This window comes from Varroa destructor, unplaced genomic scaffold (assembly GCF_002443255.2).
Source record: "Varroa destructor unplaced genomic scaffold, Vdes_3.0 BEIS01000002.1, whole genome shotgun sequence".
NCBI classification, from domain to species: Eukaryota; Metazoa; Arthropoda; class Arachnida; order Mesostigmata; family Varroidae; genus Varroa; species Varroa destructor.
The window spans coordinates 3,686,929-3,706,262 of record NW_019211455.1 but is presented as its reverse complement, the minus strand read 5'-3'; the positions used below and the strand labels follow the sequence as shown (position 1 = coordinate 3,706,262).

Here is a 19,334-nt window from a genome sequence, read left to right as displayed (position 1 = left end):
ATGGTGTCAAATCAATTATAATCATTATAATCAGAAAGTACTTGTCAGGTGCGCGTAATATTAAATTTATAACTGTGAGTTATAATTGCTAGCATTGTTACAAGACATTAAATTAAAATTATTCAAGAAATAAATAAATCACGAGGATGTTAGCTGTTTTATTAGAACACGTTTTTGCCAGACACATCTTAAAACTCAGGCCAAAGTCCTCAGTCCTCAATCATCTATATTTAAATACGAAAAGACATGGTAAGTAGCAGCTCATTGATTATCGGTTAAGTTTTTGTTTTACAAGTATTTTTTTAGAGTACATCAATATAGAAACAATCATTTTGTCTAATCCGACCCATCCTTGTGTCTCTTAAAGAACAATAACATGCCGAGTCCTTTTATAGTTCTGGTATTTCCACGACCACAGCCATACGTTAGTTATCTCAAAAAGTTGACGTACCACAGTTATAACCACATCTATTTATTTAGCTGGCAAGCGTTCATGTTTTCATGAACTATGCACATAATGTAAACAGCAGACTTGGCTGTTGCATCTGAGTTAAGGTATCATCAGCACAAGCACTCTGATCCGTTACTATATATACATATACGCCGCGTTTTACGGCCGAATGGGTACAGCATACACAGTTCATAACGGCTGCTGACCGAAATTCGAAATAGTCTTTATTACTGACCATGTACCAATATACCTAAATTGAATTTAGGGACTAAGTTATTATTAGTAGATAAGTGTTAAACCGCTCGCAATGGTTTAATAATTCCTTCCGAATCATTATTTTTTAGCTTGTTTTTCAGTTGTGAAAAGTGCAACAGATGTGCAGTAAATCCACATCTGCGGGAAACATCCAAGGCGGACTGATGACGAAAGGCAAATACTTCGAAAACTAATGGTAAAATATATGATACGTCATAGAATAATTGGCCTGAATGTGTCCATATTGTGCCGTCGAGATCAAGGAAAGTATGGAAATGGCTTGATCTCGCCATTATAATTATCTTAAATAGACAAAGTACAAGGGATGTTCGTTGTGAAACAATTTGTTATGTAACAAACGTATCGTAACACGATGTATCTAGATAAATAGATCTCTTAATACAAATACTACGGAGAGGAACAAACTGCAATGGCAAAATGCGTTTGCAGTGAATTCCACACAAATCACAATATGACGTTTTACCAAATTTAGACATTTTTAGTTTCTTTGGTTTAAATTCAGATGTCTGAACGTGACCCATAGTACATAAGATAATATTGTATGTAGAACGGTAAAGTTTTATAGACTGCAATAATATAGTGGGATTCCGACAGTGTAAATACTAGCCGATTTTACACTTCCAGCTTTTATTCCAGGTTCGGCTTAGCCGTTTCAGCAAATCTGACACAAACCTAATACGGATTAGAAGCTCGATATCATATTTTTATCACGCCAGTGATGACTTAGAATGTATAGGTCAGTTCAGAGCTACGATGACAGTCCGATCTGAACAAAAACCATCAAAACATATTTTTTATTATATTCAAAAAACCACACTTGATATCTCTTAATCGATACTACTACTAAAAATTAAAGCCAATAATAGGGCTTATTTTAATTCATATTGTCATAAACCAAAATTGTTCGACTAAATCATATTTACTGGAAGATATTGTTCACGAACTAGCATTCATTGTGTACCAAAACTAAGCATACGAAAGTGCTACGCGGTATTTAGGAAATCTCATGTTCCTTTATATTCACGAGAGGTTCATTTTATATGTCTCCTTGATTGAATATTTTATCCATACCTTCTTATATTGACAATGACTCAATATCTTATGATCTATGCACGATGTGGATTGTTCTTTTGTAGAACGCGTTCGACACACTCGAATTTTACCCACGATCGGAGAGCATTTATGGCGTTAACGTACTATTCACTAACGTATGCATAGGCGAACGTAGGTGCACACTACGGAAAGCTTCTCATTTTGATCATCATCGTGAACTAGATTGATCCAGATAATTAATTGATTTTTGCTTGTTCATTCAATCAAAGTAAAACGAACTGGGACAGCTGCGCCGCGAAAAGTAGATGTCGCGCGGGATCGATTGTTAAGTGGGGCCAACGTGACGCCTTTAGGCCGTATGCAAATATAATAACGGCGTCAAATCATCATGTCTACAGAGGAAGACACAAAGTAGTTGAGAAGCTATCACGGACTGATCTAGCCCATCTAGCAGTTCGTTCCTTGAGTAGCTACGCGCTCTATTAAAGCAAGTATCTGTGATCTTTTTTCGTATCTGCAAGATGGCCAAGCTGTTGGAGAAAGCCAAGTCGACATGTTGGAAATCTACCGTGGTATAGATGTGGGAGGGGCATTAGTTCTAGCTATGGTGGAACCGGGGCGTTGTACTGACTCCATTAATGAACAAAGAGCCGTTGCTTGGAGTTTTTTAAATCATACGAAAATTTACTTGAGCGTCGAAGTCGCTGTGCTATCGGGTGGGAGTGCAGGAATGGGCGCGGCCTTGCACCTATGTTTGATTGATTTCGTTTTGCTGAGAACTTCCCCCATTTTATTGACTCCACAAGGAGCGCATTGCTAAATATGCCGGTATACAACGTTTGCGAAAAACTGATGCACTACAACATAAAGTATCTTGGATCACTCTTTTATATAAACATGTCGACTCGCTCTGGTACATTCGTCTGACAAATCTGATCTTTAGTATGTGAAAAAAACGTAGAAGTGATGCTTTTGTATGAATAGGTCCTGTTGGTTTCCTTTCTATGCTAAAAATAGCTGCAGATTTAGAAGTTCTAATTTTGTATATGGAGCATTTGCCGAGCTTCTGTAAAAGGTGGTCAAAAGCGGATTGGAAGTTTAGCGACGTTTTAATGGGTGAAGTAAGCAAGACTGTCGACCGTGATGAAGTTGCTTTACGGAACTTCGGTACTGAACGAACTATCACAGCCGTACTCGATTTCGAGCTCCTACACACTATTTCTTTATTTGTGCTGATCTACAAGCGCCGAGTTTGGTTCACCGCTTGAATAGAAAATCAATTATCAGTAATCTCTAGTAGTAGACGCGTCTAAATATGTAACTAAGATTGAACAGCGGCGCTAATTTGGATAAATTTTATAGTCAAACATACAGCATTGCCCTTTACAGACGTGTTACTATTGACAAGTACAAACAAATAATGCTTAGATAGCAGCAGACAGTTGTGGCAGCAATAGATAAGCCATAATAATAATGAGATAATAATACGCGCTTAATCACTTAAACAGCAGGGAAAATAGGCAAAACGTAGGAAATAAGTGTTAACTTTATTTGTGAAAACTTTTAAGCAAACTTAGTTTCGCGAACAATATATTTATTTGTCAAATATGTAACGACACTTCCGATTAAATTCCGAGAAAATTCACTTCAAAAACCTTCTTAAAAAATGCCAAATCTCTTTATCCGAGACACTAAAATTCAAGTAGCGTTCGTAACGGTCTCTAGAAATGTATCTCTATACGTACAGGAAGCTGTTGAGCATATTATCAAGCTGGAAATGACTATTTGACAGAGATTAATAAGAGGCTGATTGTACGGTATTTATTTGTCTCAGCAATGACGGACTGAGCAAGAGTATCTTGTCACTGTCCTTTTTTTTCAAATCTGTGTGCGCCGTGATCTCGTCGCGCCGCGATCTCGTCGCGCCGTGATCTCGTCGCGCCGTTTCACGCTACTGAGCTTCTAACATGTGTGGAAGAGGTGTCCGCAGGACCATACTGCTGATGCTTGCTGGATTTATGGGGGAAGGGGGTAATACGTTTCACGTTTGTGCTTGTTCATGTAGCATACTTGTTCTAGTATCTATCCGTATTAGGTTATGCATTATGCCGTGTTTCGTGTACAGCGTTAACCCACCACAGTATGCCAGGTTGTTTTATATTCAAGCGGCAACGACGTGATATCTAAATCTCTTATCGCGTCCGCCCTTCTCATCTCAACGCCCTCAATAAGCATCCGACTAGCTTCATACGGCTTTTTGCCCCTTTCGTTAGCCAAGTACCAAAAAAGACTTCCACGAACGAAAACGCGACGTACCGTTTCATTCCGCTTTGATCTTCTTATCGCGTAGTGTGTCTCAGAAGATAATCTACTGGTTTGGCAGACCTTCGCGATACCGTTACGGAAACCACGTAACAATAACATTAATAATAAACGAAAGATCGTTGCATGATATAGTACAACTACGATAAACACCTGTAATCAATCATGATCTGTTGTCATTCTTTAGGAGTTCCTGTAGGAAATTACCTTCTGTAGGTTACTTTTGGACTATAAGTATAGCTACTATGAATGAAAGCTATAGAGATGTGTTCATAGTTATCAGAGAATGTTGGTACGATAAAACAGAGGCAATAATTTTTCCATTTAAGATTAGGCTTTCTATAATGTAAGAATAACAAGCATTTCTAAATATTTAATTTGCTTTTTTATTATAGTTTATGTAGGCATATAGTAAAAGCTTTGTATCAGAGAGAACGTAGAGAACATCGTTAATTCTCAGATTAAATTCGAGCAGTTACGCTTTAGGTTAGCGTTCATTGTCCTCCATGCTATTGTGTCAATTGTATTCATGCAATTGCATTTAAGCACAAAAAAAACAAGCCGAAAATCGGGTTTCTCAAATTGCCTTAAATCGATCAAGGAATAGTAGTCTAAAAATCGACGCAGAAGAAGGTCTGTACTAGTTCTTTTCGTAGAAACGCAATTTACGAACGGATTATGTACCGGTTTCCTGAAAAACTCGTCTGCGACTTACCGATCAAACAGCGGCGAGTCAGATACAGCTCTACTGTTAAATTTATATAGCCCTTCAATGCATAGTTGTATGTTATGATCGTATGATACGGACGTTTTATGAAAATCGAAAATTTGAGGCTCTAAAAAACGTATCATTAGCGGCCTATTTCGAGAGAAACCTTATTCGTTTTGACCACGTTGTCAATTCGATGTCTACCGCATCGCAGTTGGTGTTCGACGCTTCCTATTTTTGTCGCTTGGAATTGGACAGATCGTTAGCAGCCGTAAATAGGCAGTGGAAAAGACAAAAGTTTACGTACAGTGGCAATTGAGGAACGTTTCTGTTGCGCACATATTTTACTATGTGTCCAAGGTAATGGTCTGCGTCTAAAGTGTTCACGGTAACACAACCCGTTTTGTTACGTCTAGCTTTCGTCACCTATTACTTAGCCATAAACGAATACTATTCATTTTATAAAATTATATTTGTGCTACTCTGTCAAGCACAAGTTGATGACACCTACATCCGACAAAACATCCGAATTTCGACCAGCTCGCACAAAAACTTCACCGTTTAAAATAGTGCTATCGGTACATGGTTCAAACCAGGCTACCTCTACAGCCATACTGGTTATACTGTACCATTGCTTATTATAACGTAGCGCTTATACAACGTACGACTCTCTAGCAGCGTTAATTCATTGTCCATTTTTATTCACAGCTTCGTTTCTATCGATGACCTGCTCCGTCAGTTTTACATCACATATATTTAGTACTTTTTAAAGTAAAAAACCCTTATTTTAGCTAGAATCAAAGAAAAATATTTGAAAATTGTCCAAATTTTACTAGAAAAAATTTAACTCCATTTATGTTGTCACGGACTCTTCAGCTGCTGCCGCAGTTTTCACGTCCACCTGTCACCGCAAATACATGTACTTTGGTATACGTAACTTGCGTGCATCACGCATGACCAATTAAGGCTATAGCTAAATATATATAATATATTGCAATACAGCCTATTGCTCTTAGCGTTGTATCTACTGTTGCTGGTAGATGAAAGGTTTCGTCTTGTGGATGGCTGAATTCGATTGTTCTATAGTTGATCGTGCATTCTTCCAAAGGACCTGCCGCCAGAACGGTAAATTAAGCGGATAAAGTTAATGCACAATAGAAGAAAATAAAGTTTACTTAGTCTACATATAGAAAAGTTTCAATAATAGTTTAGAACTAATTAAAACATATAGAATGTTAGCATATATTGTAGGGTAGCATGTGAAGCCACCAGGACCGGATGCAAATGAACGACCTAAAAGTTGACATCTATATTTGAGGGTATTCCTCTTTTTTATTTTGTACAATTTTTGCAGCAAGGACCAGGTCGAATTTCGAATTAACTAAATGTTACTTAGGTTAGCGTTCACTGTCTTCGAGCTGTCGATGGTAATGATACTAGAACGGTGAGAGGTCTTCGCAAGATCAGTGCTAGCTAAGACGCGAGGTCTTGTTTTAACGCATTTTATACGATGTAGAATCTGTTTCTAATGGTACAATTAGAGACGCAATCCTTTGCGTTATTGCGCCGGCGATATGTGCATGTTATTAATTTATTTATATTATTTTTAACGAAGTATTTTTCGTAAGTAACTTACGATGTTTCATATCGTTGTGAGTGAAGCTCCATATCGAAGTGGAGTTAAGATAACAAGTGAGTCCTATCCGTATCGACTTTGTTGTAGGGAAATTGGGCAGACGACGTCCATGATGCCGAATATTTAGGTTACCAAATAAGAAGTTAAGACCTCTATGCTTAAACTAACTATGGATTAAGTAAGATTAATGAATGATGTTCATATTGGAATTTACTGCTCTTTCATTAAAGCACTTTTCTAGTTCGTGCTTTGAACTAGAAATTGAATAAAATTTTTAAATGCACTTGAATCGAGTATCACTACCATTTTTTGTCATTTTTACACGAGTTGAGTGGTTCCTGGCTTCTAAAAAGCCACAAAGTATGCTAACAGTAGACGAATTATCGTGGGACTACACCCGAGCTTATTGAAGCATAGTACCTCGTGAAGTCCATCAAAAAAAATGCCCTGTACTTTTCACTAGCGAACTTAATGTTTCAGGAAGAATAACACTTCTGTCTACCTTATTATTTCTAAACTAAGTGCTTCATCAATTCGTCATTCCATGCCGTTTTTACCAGCTGTCATTCTAGCTTCTAATAAGAGAGAGGCATGATGTCTTCAGCGAGCTACATACAACGAGCCGGACCTTTGATGAGTTTTGTGCACCTTCTTCAGTTGTGAGACAGCATTCTATCCATTGAATTTGCTCAGTCAGAGCATCAACATATCGCATCATGACAAAAACAAAGAGTACATACATGCTATAACGACATTAGAGATGTATTTTGACGTTGCTAGAGACGCAAAACGAGACCTTTTTTGTCTTATTCTCATTTGACTCTGGTGCTGGCTGTGCAATATTCATCCAACAGAGACTGACGCCAAGCTGACCCACGTTGTTCCGTAGATTCGTATAGTCAGAGCGGTGCTACTTGACCTTTCAATACGTAAAGAAGGATCCATAAGGGTAATTTTTTTGTATTGCTATATTGACTTACTTGTCACCCCTCTTCAATTCATTCGTTGCAAAAAAAACCTTTTCCCTTAAGTATCGCCTGTCACGTATTAGCGCCACGCGAATTCGGACTGCTCTAGAGAGAACTTGTTGAATAATATGAAAGTATATATAACTATATTCCGAAGTACAAAATAACTAATAATGGTCATCTGATCGACAGAAAAGAATTATCTCATCGAAAAATTTACTTTGCCAACACGAATATGCACTCTAAAGCGTAATTAGATATGAATGGATTTGATATCTGGGTATCTTTTTTAATCTTTCATGTACAAGAAGCTACTAAATACAAGAAGGTACTAAAACTAATATGGAAATGCGAGCTATGTTCTTTTGTGTACAACACATTCGGATGTACTGCCATACTCCACTTCATAAACCGCCTCGACAATCATTCAATCTTGGTAAATCTCCACTCAACAACGTAACATCAAACATTACTCGTCAATATTGAAGTGAGGTCGCATACTAACTTGATCAGTCGGTTACAGCCGATGGCCTAATTTCGAAAATAATCCATCAAAGCTGTATTTCGAAACATTCAGATCTAGATGAAATTAGTTCCTGATCTAGAGATTGGGTTGAATCTAGAGATATTGCTACTACCGAGCATATTATCACATAGTTTTGGCTACGAATTACAGGGCAACTAAAGCAACCTTTAAAAATCATCCATTTCAGCTTTGATTCAGCAATATGTAGCTGTCTTATAACGGTTACTGCACGGGATTAAGTTGGACTAAAATGATATCAATATAGCGTCTAGACAATCAGGCTAGGTAGGTTACTGATGCTCGATTCTAATATGGCTGTGCCCACAAAACGAGCATAGCGTATCGATTAGGAGAATCGGTGTTATATTATATTATATGCTTCGCCTTTAATCGCCGCTTAATAGCTAAACAGAAAAGATTATGTTGCTTTAAAAAGATTATGTGCCTATGACGTCATCCGCGTTACATTTCTTTTTTTTGCCGTAAACGTTTCAAACTAGATTATACTACAAAATTCATCCGACATTTCTGTCTAACTGCATTTACGAAAATATCAAAGCTCAAGAAGAAGCATGCTCTTTTTAGGCCTGCTGCATGAACTGCCACCCGTTTCGAGAAAATTGTCTAATGTCTGTTATCTCTGTTAAATATTCCTTAATTATTTTTCTAGCTGCTTGCAGACCTCATCATGATTTAGATAAAACACTAATGATAAGGGAACACTTCCTCGTCAATAGGAAATTGATGCAGCCTCTTGAATTCATCGTCTTGGAAAAAAATTACGGCCTGAAACACAGCGATACAACCGATCATACCGTGAAGGAACGATCTGTCTAGGAAACTAAAAATGACTTATTTCTAGCTGAAAAAACGTACTATAACAAAAGATTACTCTTGAACGACAAATATATCGTCTTTGAAAAGAACACGTCAACGTCAGCCACCTTGCAGATCAGGCTTTAACCTTTTCGATGTTAATTTAGGTACCTTATTTGTTGCACATAAACATAAAAAGTTTGAGGGTCCAACTCTGCCAATGTGAACGTGCATTGAAGAAGCCAGACTATCATTTAGACGTTTATATGAGTCTGACAGCGTTTCATGAGATGATGAGGGCGGTTCGGTCATCACGCGATCATTGAGTAAATATGATAAGCAATATAAGTAAAATGCGGAACCTTATATAGCATCATAGCAAGACAAAGAACAAGCTCTTCCTGTTACTGATGTTACCTTGTCAGTTGACGAATACGCACCTACGGCTCTGGAATCGAAAAGCGTACGGCTGTAAGAGCTGCTCTAGCGGTTGGCTATTTGGGAATTGCTCCCGAAGAAGAGTCTCGTACGGTAAGAAGAAGCTCAAGGGACGAATTGAGAAGTTTGAAGAAACAGAAAACGCCATCGGGTCCAGGTCGTGAAGCGCACCCGCCGATAGTTGCGGGGATTGGCTTGCGCTTACTTCTATTTTAGCGTCGTTGTAAAAGAGACGTGAAAAGGTTTAAAAAGAAATGCTGTACAAATAGGCCGCGTCTTCCTGTTGCTACAGAAAGAACAGAAAATGTTTGCGCGGTTCGTTTACGCTAGGCAAACACTGCTGCATGGGCCGGAGGTCAAGCTCTAGTCCAGCGTAACATGTTTCCAGCGTCCGATGAACCAAGAGATCGGCTACTCTTACTAACCTCATCACACTGGTTAGAGCCGGTTCATGCGCTACCTAGTTCAAGCGGTCTCATGCCTGAGAAGCCTGACTTCTATTTCCTTAAAGGTACCGGGTAACGAAAACAGCATTACATTCGTTGTCGTCGTTCGGAGAGGAATGATAAATGCGCAGAGCTTGCTAGTAGGAGTCTGGATTCATGAAACATGGAAAGGCAAATCGAAATGTCAGTTTGCAATAATTTAGTTTTTTGCAAGCGGGAATGACGTAAATAGGCCGGATAAGCGTCGCCGATACGTAACGGTGCAAATGTAAGTATCACGCTGGAGCTCGTCATTAACTATTTTTGCAAAAAAAGACAGGCCTAATCGGCCGCAAGCTGCATCAGAAGTCATTGCTCCGCATTCACTCCTGGCTCCTCTAAGCCTAAAAGGCGACAATATTGTTAATTCATATAGCCATTCAGCTGACTGATTCGTCGTATATAGTAGTAATAGTATTTTTTTTTTCTCAAAAAACAAATGCTGTTTCAAATATTCTATTATTGGATGTGAGATCAGTGTGTTTCGAAACATTGAATAAAATAATAAAAGTCAATAAAAAAGACCACATCTTAACTATTTATCACTGCTGAGCACATGCTAAATATATATGCTTGAAAGATTTTAAGAGAATCTTTGAAAAATTATCAAAGCATATGAAAAGGCCTGTGATAGTTTATGAAATCTCGAAGGAACCTGAAGCGCCCTATGTTTAACCTCAGCACAAATTATGTAGCTAATTATCCGAAATAATTATTTAAATGGGTAAATATTTTAATGTACATTACTCTTACAACGGTGAATCTTCTGCTACGAAGATATCCCGAGATAAATACGATCGCTACTTAGTCAGAAGTTTATTATCTATTTACACAAGGTAATACAAATATTAAAATATAATCTTTACTGTAATGATGAGATTTTTTAAAAATTAGTATCTACGAACACTACGAATGGGGTTTAAATTCAGGTACAGCTTTTAATGAACCTATTAGTGTTAAATATTTGTCGATAAGATGAGTAACTTAAAAATAAGATATCTACCTGGATGTAGTGTCCACGCTTTACCACATTTGAAGATAATAGTTTCTCTATTGAACGGTGAATTAAAATATCAATTAAAAACGTTTTTATCGAGAGAAAAAAAAGAATGTCATTCATTAACACTAATCTTTGAACTTATTGTTATATAATTATAACTTATAATTGGCAGATCAATCAATAATTAAATATAGATCTTGAAAATGATTGTTTGTTTGTAGTTGAAACACACTCAGTTTATTGAATAAACATACAAATGAAAAATATATACAATATGTTTGGTCATATTGATGTAAGGAATCGCTCCTGGCATCACATACTTTTGTTTTGCCTTCGTACACGCTTCCACAGAAACAGCAGAAGTCTACGTCACTTCATGATCTTGTTGTATTTACAATTATAACGTGGATTCGTACGTCAGAATATGTTATAAACAGATTATGTACAGAATCAGTTACTGCCGGCGCTCGCTTTTAGCTTACCTGGCTGTCAGTTTAGGGTTTACATAACCTTACAGTCGGGTTTTATATCTTCATTATCATTTTCCTGCAAGAATAGATAGTGCAATTTTCAGGTATAGTCAACCTTAAGAGATCCGGCTAAAATCTTACGCGGCGTTTGATGTAGCACACACAAACATCTACAAAACGCAGAAAGCGGCTTACTCTGATATATGCAGGCTAATGCCATTTATAGTAGCAACTACTATATAGAGCATGGGATTTGAGAATGCAATTTTATCGATCTTATTGAATCACAAAAGACATAAGACCTGAACCCACTGCAAAGACCGCACAATAAATAGATCATCATTATCGTCATTTATATTAAACACCTATGCAACTATGGATTGCACACGTTGTGCACTGAAAGGTTGCCCGTTCGTGAGTTGGCTACTACATACGTTTGAGGGCCCAGCTGCGGACGTCCGTCTTCGAGGAGCTTTTTTTGGAGTTAACGCCCGTCGAACAAGCATCTGTCGAGCTCGTAGTGACGCAGACGGTGATTCACTAACCTTCGATTTCGAATAAGTCTCGTTCAACCGAGAGGGTGCGTCTATCGATATTCTGGGTCGTTTAGCCCCAAGTGGTGTATTGGCCAACGTCTCAGTGTCAAGATCTAAACTGTCGATGAGCTGCCGATAAGTTTCCAGCTCTTGTCGAATATCGTCGTAGCTTTGTTTCTGGACGATCAAGCGTTTATTTAGCCTATCACGTCGGCGTCGCTCGGCTGCGCATTCTTTATTCTTTATTGCCTTGACATCTTCGATTTCAGCCCGAAGCCTTTTTATTAGCTCCTGGCGCTCAGCAAGGATAGTCTCAACATCCTGTGCCCGTTTGAGTGCCTGCTGGTGACGGGTCTCGAGCCGAGCATGCTCTTCCGCACTGACATAGGTAAGAAGGGTGTCCTGCATCTTCTTGTTGTGCTCTTTTTTGAGACGTTCCATATCTGCTTGATGCTTGCTGCGATACTCCTCAAGCTTCTCAAAACCAAGCTTTTCAAGTCGGTTTCGTTCAGTAGCAACCTTTTTGTCAACGTCCTCAGCAGAAAACTGTAGTTTTTTGTCCACCTCAACAATCTTCGACTCTAGCATCGTTCTTTCGAAATTGGTAATTTTCACGCGCTCATGAAGGGTGGCAACGTCGACCTTCAGCCGAGTGACTTGGCTGCAAAGGTCAACCCGGTCTTTTTCATCTTTCTTACGCTGTTCACGAAGTTTATTATTTTCCTCACGGAGGGCTCTGATAGTGTTTCTTTCAGAAACGAGCGTTCTTTCAAGACTGGTTTCTCGTTGACGTTTTTGTTCAAGATCGGTTCGAAGAGCCCTGTTTTCAAGTTTGGACTCCTCTATGGTCTTCTGTAGCTGTGTAATAGTTTCATCAGCCTGTACGGCTTGTTTAACATGCCATTCAATTTCATTCCGTAACATGTTCACCTTAGAAATTGGATATTTTTAACAATAAAAACAAAACCAGTGTGCAATGTTAGCATAACTAACTACAAATAACGTAATAAACTGAAGTAATATAACGGTTTTCGATGATCTAGGTACTTATCTTTGTATAGAATTCACTACGCGAATAGTGTCTCACCTGCAATTGATGTCGTGTCTTTCATAATGCGGGATTTTTCCAATGTCCACATTGGTTGCCGTTGTTGCTATTGCATAAGAGCTGTCCAAATTAGTGACATAGTAGATTCACCGAATAGTAGTTAAAATAAAATAAACTCAAGAGGCAAAACGATACTAAAAATTCTGAGAAGCCTTTTTGAAAGCGGTTTCGAGTGTCCAAGGTGTTACCAACCTGGCTTTCGCGATACCGTAGTGATTAACCTGTTCGCTTGCTAAGGTTAGAAATGATGGCGCTTTAGGTTCGGGACCGAACGTAGACACGCATCGTTTCGTGATAAGAGCCAACCGTGTAAGGCAATGCCAAACACCCTAAGTGCTGAACGTAAAGTAAAAAAAAAAACAAGACGTTACCTACCTGCTGGGTTGTCTCAGTTCGAAGTTGTGACATTTGCTCTTCAATATCTTTCCGAACCTTTTCCGACTCTTCCAGTTTTTTATCAATCGTTTTGACCTTGTGTACGTAAGCCACAAACCTGAAGGTCCGGACGAATTCATACATATTTTATCCGCAAAATAACCACGTACGCGGTCTACGCTCGCGACATCACCATGAGAATGGTTGCCATATTGAATAAAATTGAGGGCATCATGAAACCGTAAGACGAATACTAGAAATTGACTAAAAAGATACGCAAGCCCTGAAACAGCTTCTTTTTTAGCAGCTTCATTCAGGTATATGCGAACACCGGTCTAGTAAGTAACGCTTTCCGCTTTGCCTTTGACGAACCTTTATTACCACAAGTCCAATTGACTATTACCTCGAAGCGTATCAAAGGAACAACATCTTATAGGATTTCTATATCAGCACTTCGTAGCTTAATTTTAAACAGCCGATAATTCATTCAGCTTTTTTTTTAGAAATGAAGTATTACCAATTCATAGAACGATGAAATTCGTTAAAGGCGCCATAAAGAAAAATCGTTAGCTTCCTTCGTACCTGTTGTTCAACGAAGTAAATTGGTTTTTAAACTCGGCACGGTCCTTCACAATCTCGGAATTTTCAGTGCTTTCATCCATAGCAACACTGTCAGCGACGAATCCGAAATCCGTATTTTTTGGTACAATGGAGACGCCAGGCTGGTTACCAAGATTGACCGATACTTGAGTATCATTGTTATCAGACTGGCTGGCACCAGCCGCTTCCGGTGGCTTTGGCGTACTCGTCATTAGAACTTCAACCTCAGCGTTGACCTCCATCTTGACTGCTGGCTTCTGGCTGTCCATGCTATCAAGGTGATATACACAAGTGCACTGTGAAAATGCTCTTAGTGGCACTCACCGTTGCACTGTATGCATTAGATGACAATGGCTAGTTCAATGAGCACTACGGCACACAGATGGACGGAAGCATTGAGGTCTTGGAGTAGTTTTCAATTTTTGTTCTGCGTCCATCTTATACTTCGGCATGTTATTCCTGTGTTTTGGCAAATGCTTTCGATATATTCAACTGCCTTTTTCAGAAGACAGTTTGTAATGAGCCTAGATTTGTGGTTAATTAAATGATTACCTGAATGCTAGATAAATCGTAGGTTACCATTGTTCGAAATGATAAATAGAAAAATAATTTTTAACATCCGCTTTCGATACAATGTTATGAAGCCGACTATCCGTCACGCCGCACTAAGCCCAAATGCATCTAATGGCCTCACAGTATTTCGACATCACCAAAGCGGAATTGTTCGTAGATAAAAATTTTTCACAGGATTCGGAAGGAAATTCGACAGAATCCTATAACATCGTTGACGAGAGGAAAAACATAAAATAGAACACAAAGTAGGCTCATCTTTCTAACCTTTTTTCTACTCGTTTTCCGCGCAACTCTAGCCACACGATCGTCTTTTTTTGGTGACCGCCTCTTTCATATAATTACGCGTTACCGTGCACGCGTTGCCTACAAGATGATGCGGTAAAAGCTAAATGTGACAATAAAAACGTCCAACGCACTGCACGTGCCCGAAACCGACGTCATTAAGGACCGTCCAACTGCTAACGTGACAAGCTGAGCAGGTTCAAAACAAACCCGTAATTATCGCTCATTGCAAAATGTATATATATCAATAAATAGCTTAGTATCTTATTTGCTTTATTATTTAGTTTGTTCTTGGAGAAGAGCCTCACACTTACTTAGTGGCAGCTATACTATGACTGGAATATAGGGTACGAATTAGACTAGGGGAGAAATGTTCAAAAAGTTTATACAAGCGAAGTAAGCAATTGTTAACGTAGTAAATCAAAAATAGCAAGCAGATCTGTGGCTTTTTTTTTCCAACTTTAGTGCAACGGCCCACATCTGTATCGGAAAATCCGTTTAGTCCGGGAAAACTTACCTCAATGACTCGACACGATGGAAAGGTTTTCCCTAGGTCTCTTAGCTGACCGAGCACCTGTTAACGTGTATGTCATCAGCGATTAGGGACACTTCGTCCCCAAACCGGTCTCACGACATCAACAGCAGCGGGTAATGTAGTGAGTTCTAACTGATTGCCGCTAATAAGTGTACTCAGGAAAAATTAGAAAGCTGACCGATTGATACTTGCAAAAGACGCTCTCGGTTACCCCATATCGCATCCGGATTACGTCCGATGCTTCGTTCGGCTCAATTCTTAGTGTTTTACAACCACCCATAAAGGTCAGTTGACTGCTCTTCAGGATATTTACCGATCGAGGCGTAGCATTCTACTTCGGGGAAATCAGAGCAAAAGTGAGTCATGGAACAGTCACGGATTCGACAAGGCCAACGTAGCTTTCATCGAAAATAATATCTGAGCCAGCGGCACAGCGGCTGTAAAGCGAGGTTTAAGCGGGCAGTGGTCACGAAATGACGGTGCTCAACTTTCGGGAGGACGATACCCTTTTTTCACCAGTTGGATAGTTTTAGGATCAGTCAAAAAAACAGATTATGTCGGATTTTTTGTGTACAGTTTTTTAAGGAAGTTCCCAGCAAGCTTACATCATTGCACAGTATAAACATGTCCATGAGGAACGTCTGTGCCGGCGTATGCAAAAAAAAAAAAGCCAATTTCCATTAATACTTTGTTTTTAAGTAAAGCTAGTTCTATTTGGTTACTTTTTTCCATTACATAGTTTCTTTTAACGCTCCAGTTTGTGTGCCATGCTAAAAATTTTCCTTCGAACAGGACAGAACTGTTTAAGGTTCTAGTACAGGGCCAGTCTCACTGTTCTCTCTTACAAAAACGCGGATCTAAATCGGAAGATCCGATCAATGTGCATAACGTATTCCATTGCTGAAAGTGCTATTCTGTTTATAATTCATCGTCGAACGATATTTTATTAATATAAGTGCATCTGATCTCCCATATTTGCATGCACTTAAAGGGTGTTTTTTAATTAACTCCGATTCCTTATGTTACCGTTAACCTGCTAGACAGCGAAACGAACCCCTTGACTAGCGCCTCGACGGATAAATAACATAGTTACGATTCAAGAAAGCAATAAATAATAAACACAATAAAACATCAATAGGACACTGGTTTTACCAAACGATCTTATATTGCGCAGTGACTCTTCTTTTTGTTTTTTTAAATCAAATTCAGCTTAAGCTACATAGGGAATATATACCCTGGTATCTGCCAAACCCTTTTCAATCAGTCATCTGGGCACGAGCACCACATGTCCAAACATATTCCACTGTCCGGTTTAGGATTAGATTTACTTTACATAGCCGCACCTTACCTTAAATGCGAGTACATTTCTATTTTGTTTGTTTAAATGCTTCTATTTGTACCAGTTCGAATCTTCATTGGTTAATTCTTCAGGCCGCGGCCGTATTGACCCTTTTGCATTTCAAAAAATATTCATACGAATGCATTATCCCTTCTCCCATAGCTAGTTTTTTCAAATGATTCTATAAGGGGACCTCCGCAACATCAAGCAGATCTTAAACAAAATCGCTGAACGGCTATGCGTATTATGAGATGTATTTTAGCACTTGTAAGTGCCTTGAATTAGGTGCGGTAGATTTCCCCCTCATGGGCCATCAAACTGCGTTGAATTACCCAGTTTTGACCTGAGAAAACAGGTACAATCTGCTAGCCTCAAAGATGTGTGTACCCAGGACGCCGGAAGGCGCTACAAAAGCCGAATGTATTCTACATCTCAAGAACGTGCCTAGTGCGTAGTCATTTTTCGCTGGCTTCAGAATCACTTCTCGAGTACGATCTAGAAATAGTTTATCGAAAAGTAGACTCCAAACTATTTATCCTCTTATTGAAGAACCTCAGCTTCTTCTCGAAGGCTTTCTTTCTTTTCAGTTTCTATGAGGGTAAGCCAGTGACTTCACTACACGCGATACTATATTCCAACACTAGATCGTTATCATACGTTTCACAATAGCAATTTTTAGAAATGTGATAATTTTTTAATTTACTTTGTTTTTTTTTACTATAGAGACGGAAATATAAGTAAGTGTGGGAAATATAAGTGTGTCCATTTAACTGCAACGTTATATTAATTTAGTTAAATTATCGTCAAATCGTTCCGACTTGTGGATTTTGTGACCGAATAAATTTCCAGATATAGAATATGCACAGGTTTAGTCATTGTAATAAGAAGCGGCACCTATTAGAATGAAGCTTAATGTTATGCATTAGGTGTCGGTTATGTACATAAGTATGAAACATGCTTAACGGTAAAAATATGAACGATCTGTCAGGAAAGTCATATCCCTTCAGAGATTTTAAATTTCGATCTTATGGTAGAAGTTACAATGCTCAATAAACAATTTCACGTGAAGACCGACTTCGAAAATCTAGTTCAAATCCTACCCTTGCTTTTGATCAAGTTGGCTGATAAACTTACCAATGGCGAGCTAACGTTAAATTACTCGGGAGTTATCCCATTTCCATCGATCTGAGGGCCAGTAAACCTTACCTGCTTATTTAAATATGGCCACACCAGGCAAAATGATACCGTTGAAAGGTCAGCAGAAAACAATGATCCTACGACCAAATAGTAGAAACATTTAAATTCGTGCTACAGCTGCCATAGTCGTAATTTTACAAATGAAAACAAACGTTTCCTTCCTTCATCAAACCCCATCAAGTAGAAATAATAATAACAGTAATGGCGATATGTATGGCTCCTTTTTGCGCTGTCCCTGTTTGATGTCTTCCATCAGTTTGAACAAAAACTACGAAATATGATTGGCGCAACTTACGCAACATAAAAAAAATACAGGAGTTCATAGGCACCGTCTCGTTAGGAAACGTTACAAATCAATTGATTAGCCCAAATCATAGCATTCCATGTTACAGTCGACACTTTGTTTATAAACGACGAGTTCGGTTATATCATTCGGGAGCGAAAAGTAGAACGTATAGGTTCACTAAGACGAGAGCACTGAGTGATGGGCCAAATAGTAATGCTTGAATCATGCTAGTGTACCCTATGATAACTACGATAATTTCTTTTCAACGTTCATTGTTGTCATTCAATAGCGAAAAAAGTATAATTCAACATTGTACAAATACAGTCGAACTGTTCGCATGCTCTCTTGCGTCTCACGTCCATCAAAAACGAAACTGATCTTTCTAGCTTAACATTAGGTGAATTTATACCTACATGCGCTATTCGGGCCCAGAGACAATCGTTCATTGCCGGCATCCTACGCTTCGTACTTAACCAGCGATGCGCGTTGGTCTTCTAGCTCACTTCCTATCACTCAAAGGGAAGAACTTCGTCTGTTACCAATTTAATACATTCGATTTCGAGCTGGATGACGATGTCTGAGTGGAGCTCGTGGCGGCGCAGCTGTGGCAATATAGGACAAGAACGGCGATTCCCATAGGAGTAGTAGCGCGTGTCCACGACAGCAGTCGATCAGGAGGCAACCCTTCTGTCGATCAGCACTACGACTGAACGACAGCAAGAACGAACGCTCCGAGCAAATGGAACGCTGCTAACTCGTAGACGTTTATATGCTCGCCCGATCATTTAATTCAATACAAGCTCTGTTAAAGTACTTTCCATTACTGAACTATAATACATACGTAAAAAAAGCTTAGGGACGTCATTGCAGACAGCAAGCAGAGTAGACTTCAGTGACTCCAGCTTGGTCCTTCGGCTCGAAGGAGGTTTAGCGAGCTGGGCGAAGCAGGCCTGTTACCTACTACTGTCGGGGCAATTCTGCACGCTACGAAGTTGATCGCTCAAACACGAATTACTTTTCCAACGACTATGTGCTGTAGTTAGAGTCCTGTAGAGTGATTGCGGTGACCCTCTGTGGAAAGACTGCAGCTAACATAAGAAGAGACGTCGTCGCTCGAGAAGATTTGCCAAATACCACTTGAAAACGACTTACACTTGGTCGTAGTACTTAGGAAGCGTTTTAGGCCTGGAAGCCTCTCAAACGACTAAACGCCGAAGGCTGGAAGCATCGTGGCGTCAAGACCGGCGTCAAGTTTCGCGTTCGAACTTGCGCCACTACTCATGTCATCCACTTAATTGTCTATCAACCAAGTCGCTAGGTCTGAAAGGAGACTGCTATCACGGCGTTGTTTCT

General features: G+C 39.1%; 1 protein-coding gene and 1 long non-coding RNA gene across 5 annotated transcripts; one reads left to right on the top strand and one right to left on the bottom strand.

Annotated features, from left to right (window-relative positions):
* Nucleotides 1–603: 603 nt before the first annotated feature.
* On the top strand, nt 604–4,266 carry LOC147757262 (uncharacterized). The gene is made up of 2 exons (XR_015319998.1): nt 604–902; nt 1,364–4,266. It is a non-coding gene; the product is annotated as an uncharacterized LOC147757262 (long non-coding RNA).
* A 6,621-nt stretch (nt 4,267–10,887) lies between these two features.
* Nucleotides 10,888–19,059, bottom strand: LOC111245538 (uncharacterized). Of its 4 annotated transcripts, none has more exons than XM_022794021.2 (5): nt 18,823–19,059; nt 13,752–14,039; nt 13,170–13,287; nt 11,585–12,616; nt 10,888–11,226 (listed from the first exon to the last, which is right to left on the bottom strand). In XM_022794021.2, exons 2-5 carry the CDS (start codon nt 14,036–14,038, stop codon nt 11,182–11,184), a joined length of 1,482 nt encoding a protein of 493 aa, XP_022649756.1. In that variant the 5' UTR covers nt 14,039; nt 18,823–19,059; the 3' UTR covers nt 10,888–11,181. The 4 variants fall into 4 exon arrangements, with proteins under 4 accessions (XP_022649756.1, XP_022649755.1, XP_086835851.1 ...); XM_022794020.2 differs by lacking the exon at nt 18,823–19,059 and adding an exon at nt 14,607–14,720 and having other exon boundaries at nt 13,752–14,228; XM_086979725.1 differs by lacking the exon at nt 18,823–19,059 and adding an exon at nt 14,607–14,720.
* Between the last annotated feature and the right edge of the window lie 275 nt (nt 19,060–19,334).

Coding starts and splice junctions, on each gene's coding strand:
- LOC111245538 (XM_022794021.2), bottom strand. CDS start 14,038: ATGGACAGCCAGAAGCCAGCAGTCAAGATGGAGGTCAACGCTGAGGTT. Junction 13,288..13,751: donor TTTACTTCGTTGAACAACAG/GTACGAAGGAAG, acceptor CCGGACCTTCAG/GTTTGTGGCTTACGTACACA. Junction 12,617..13,169: donor GAACTGAGACAACCCAGCAG/GTAGGTAACGTC, acceptor CCAATTTCTAAG/GTGAACATGTTACGGAATGA.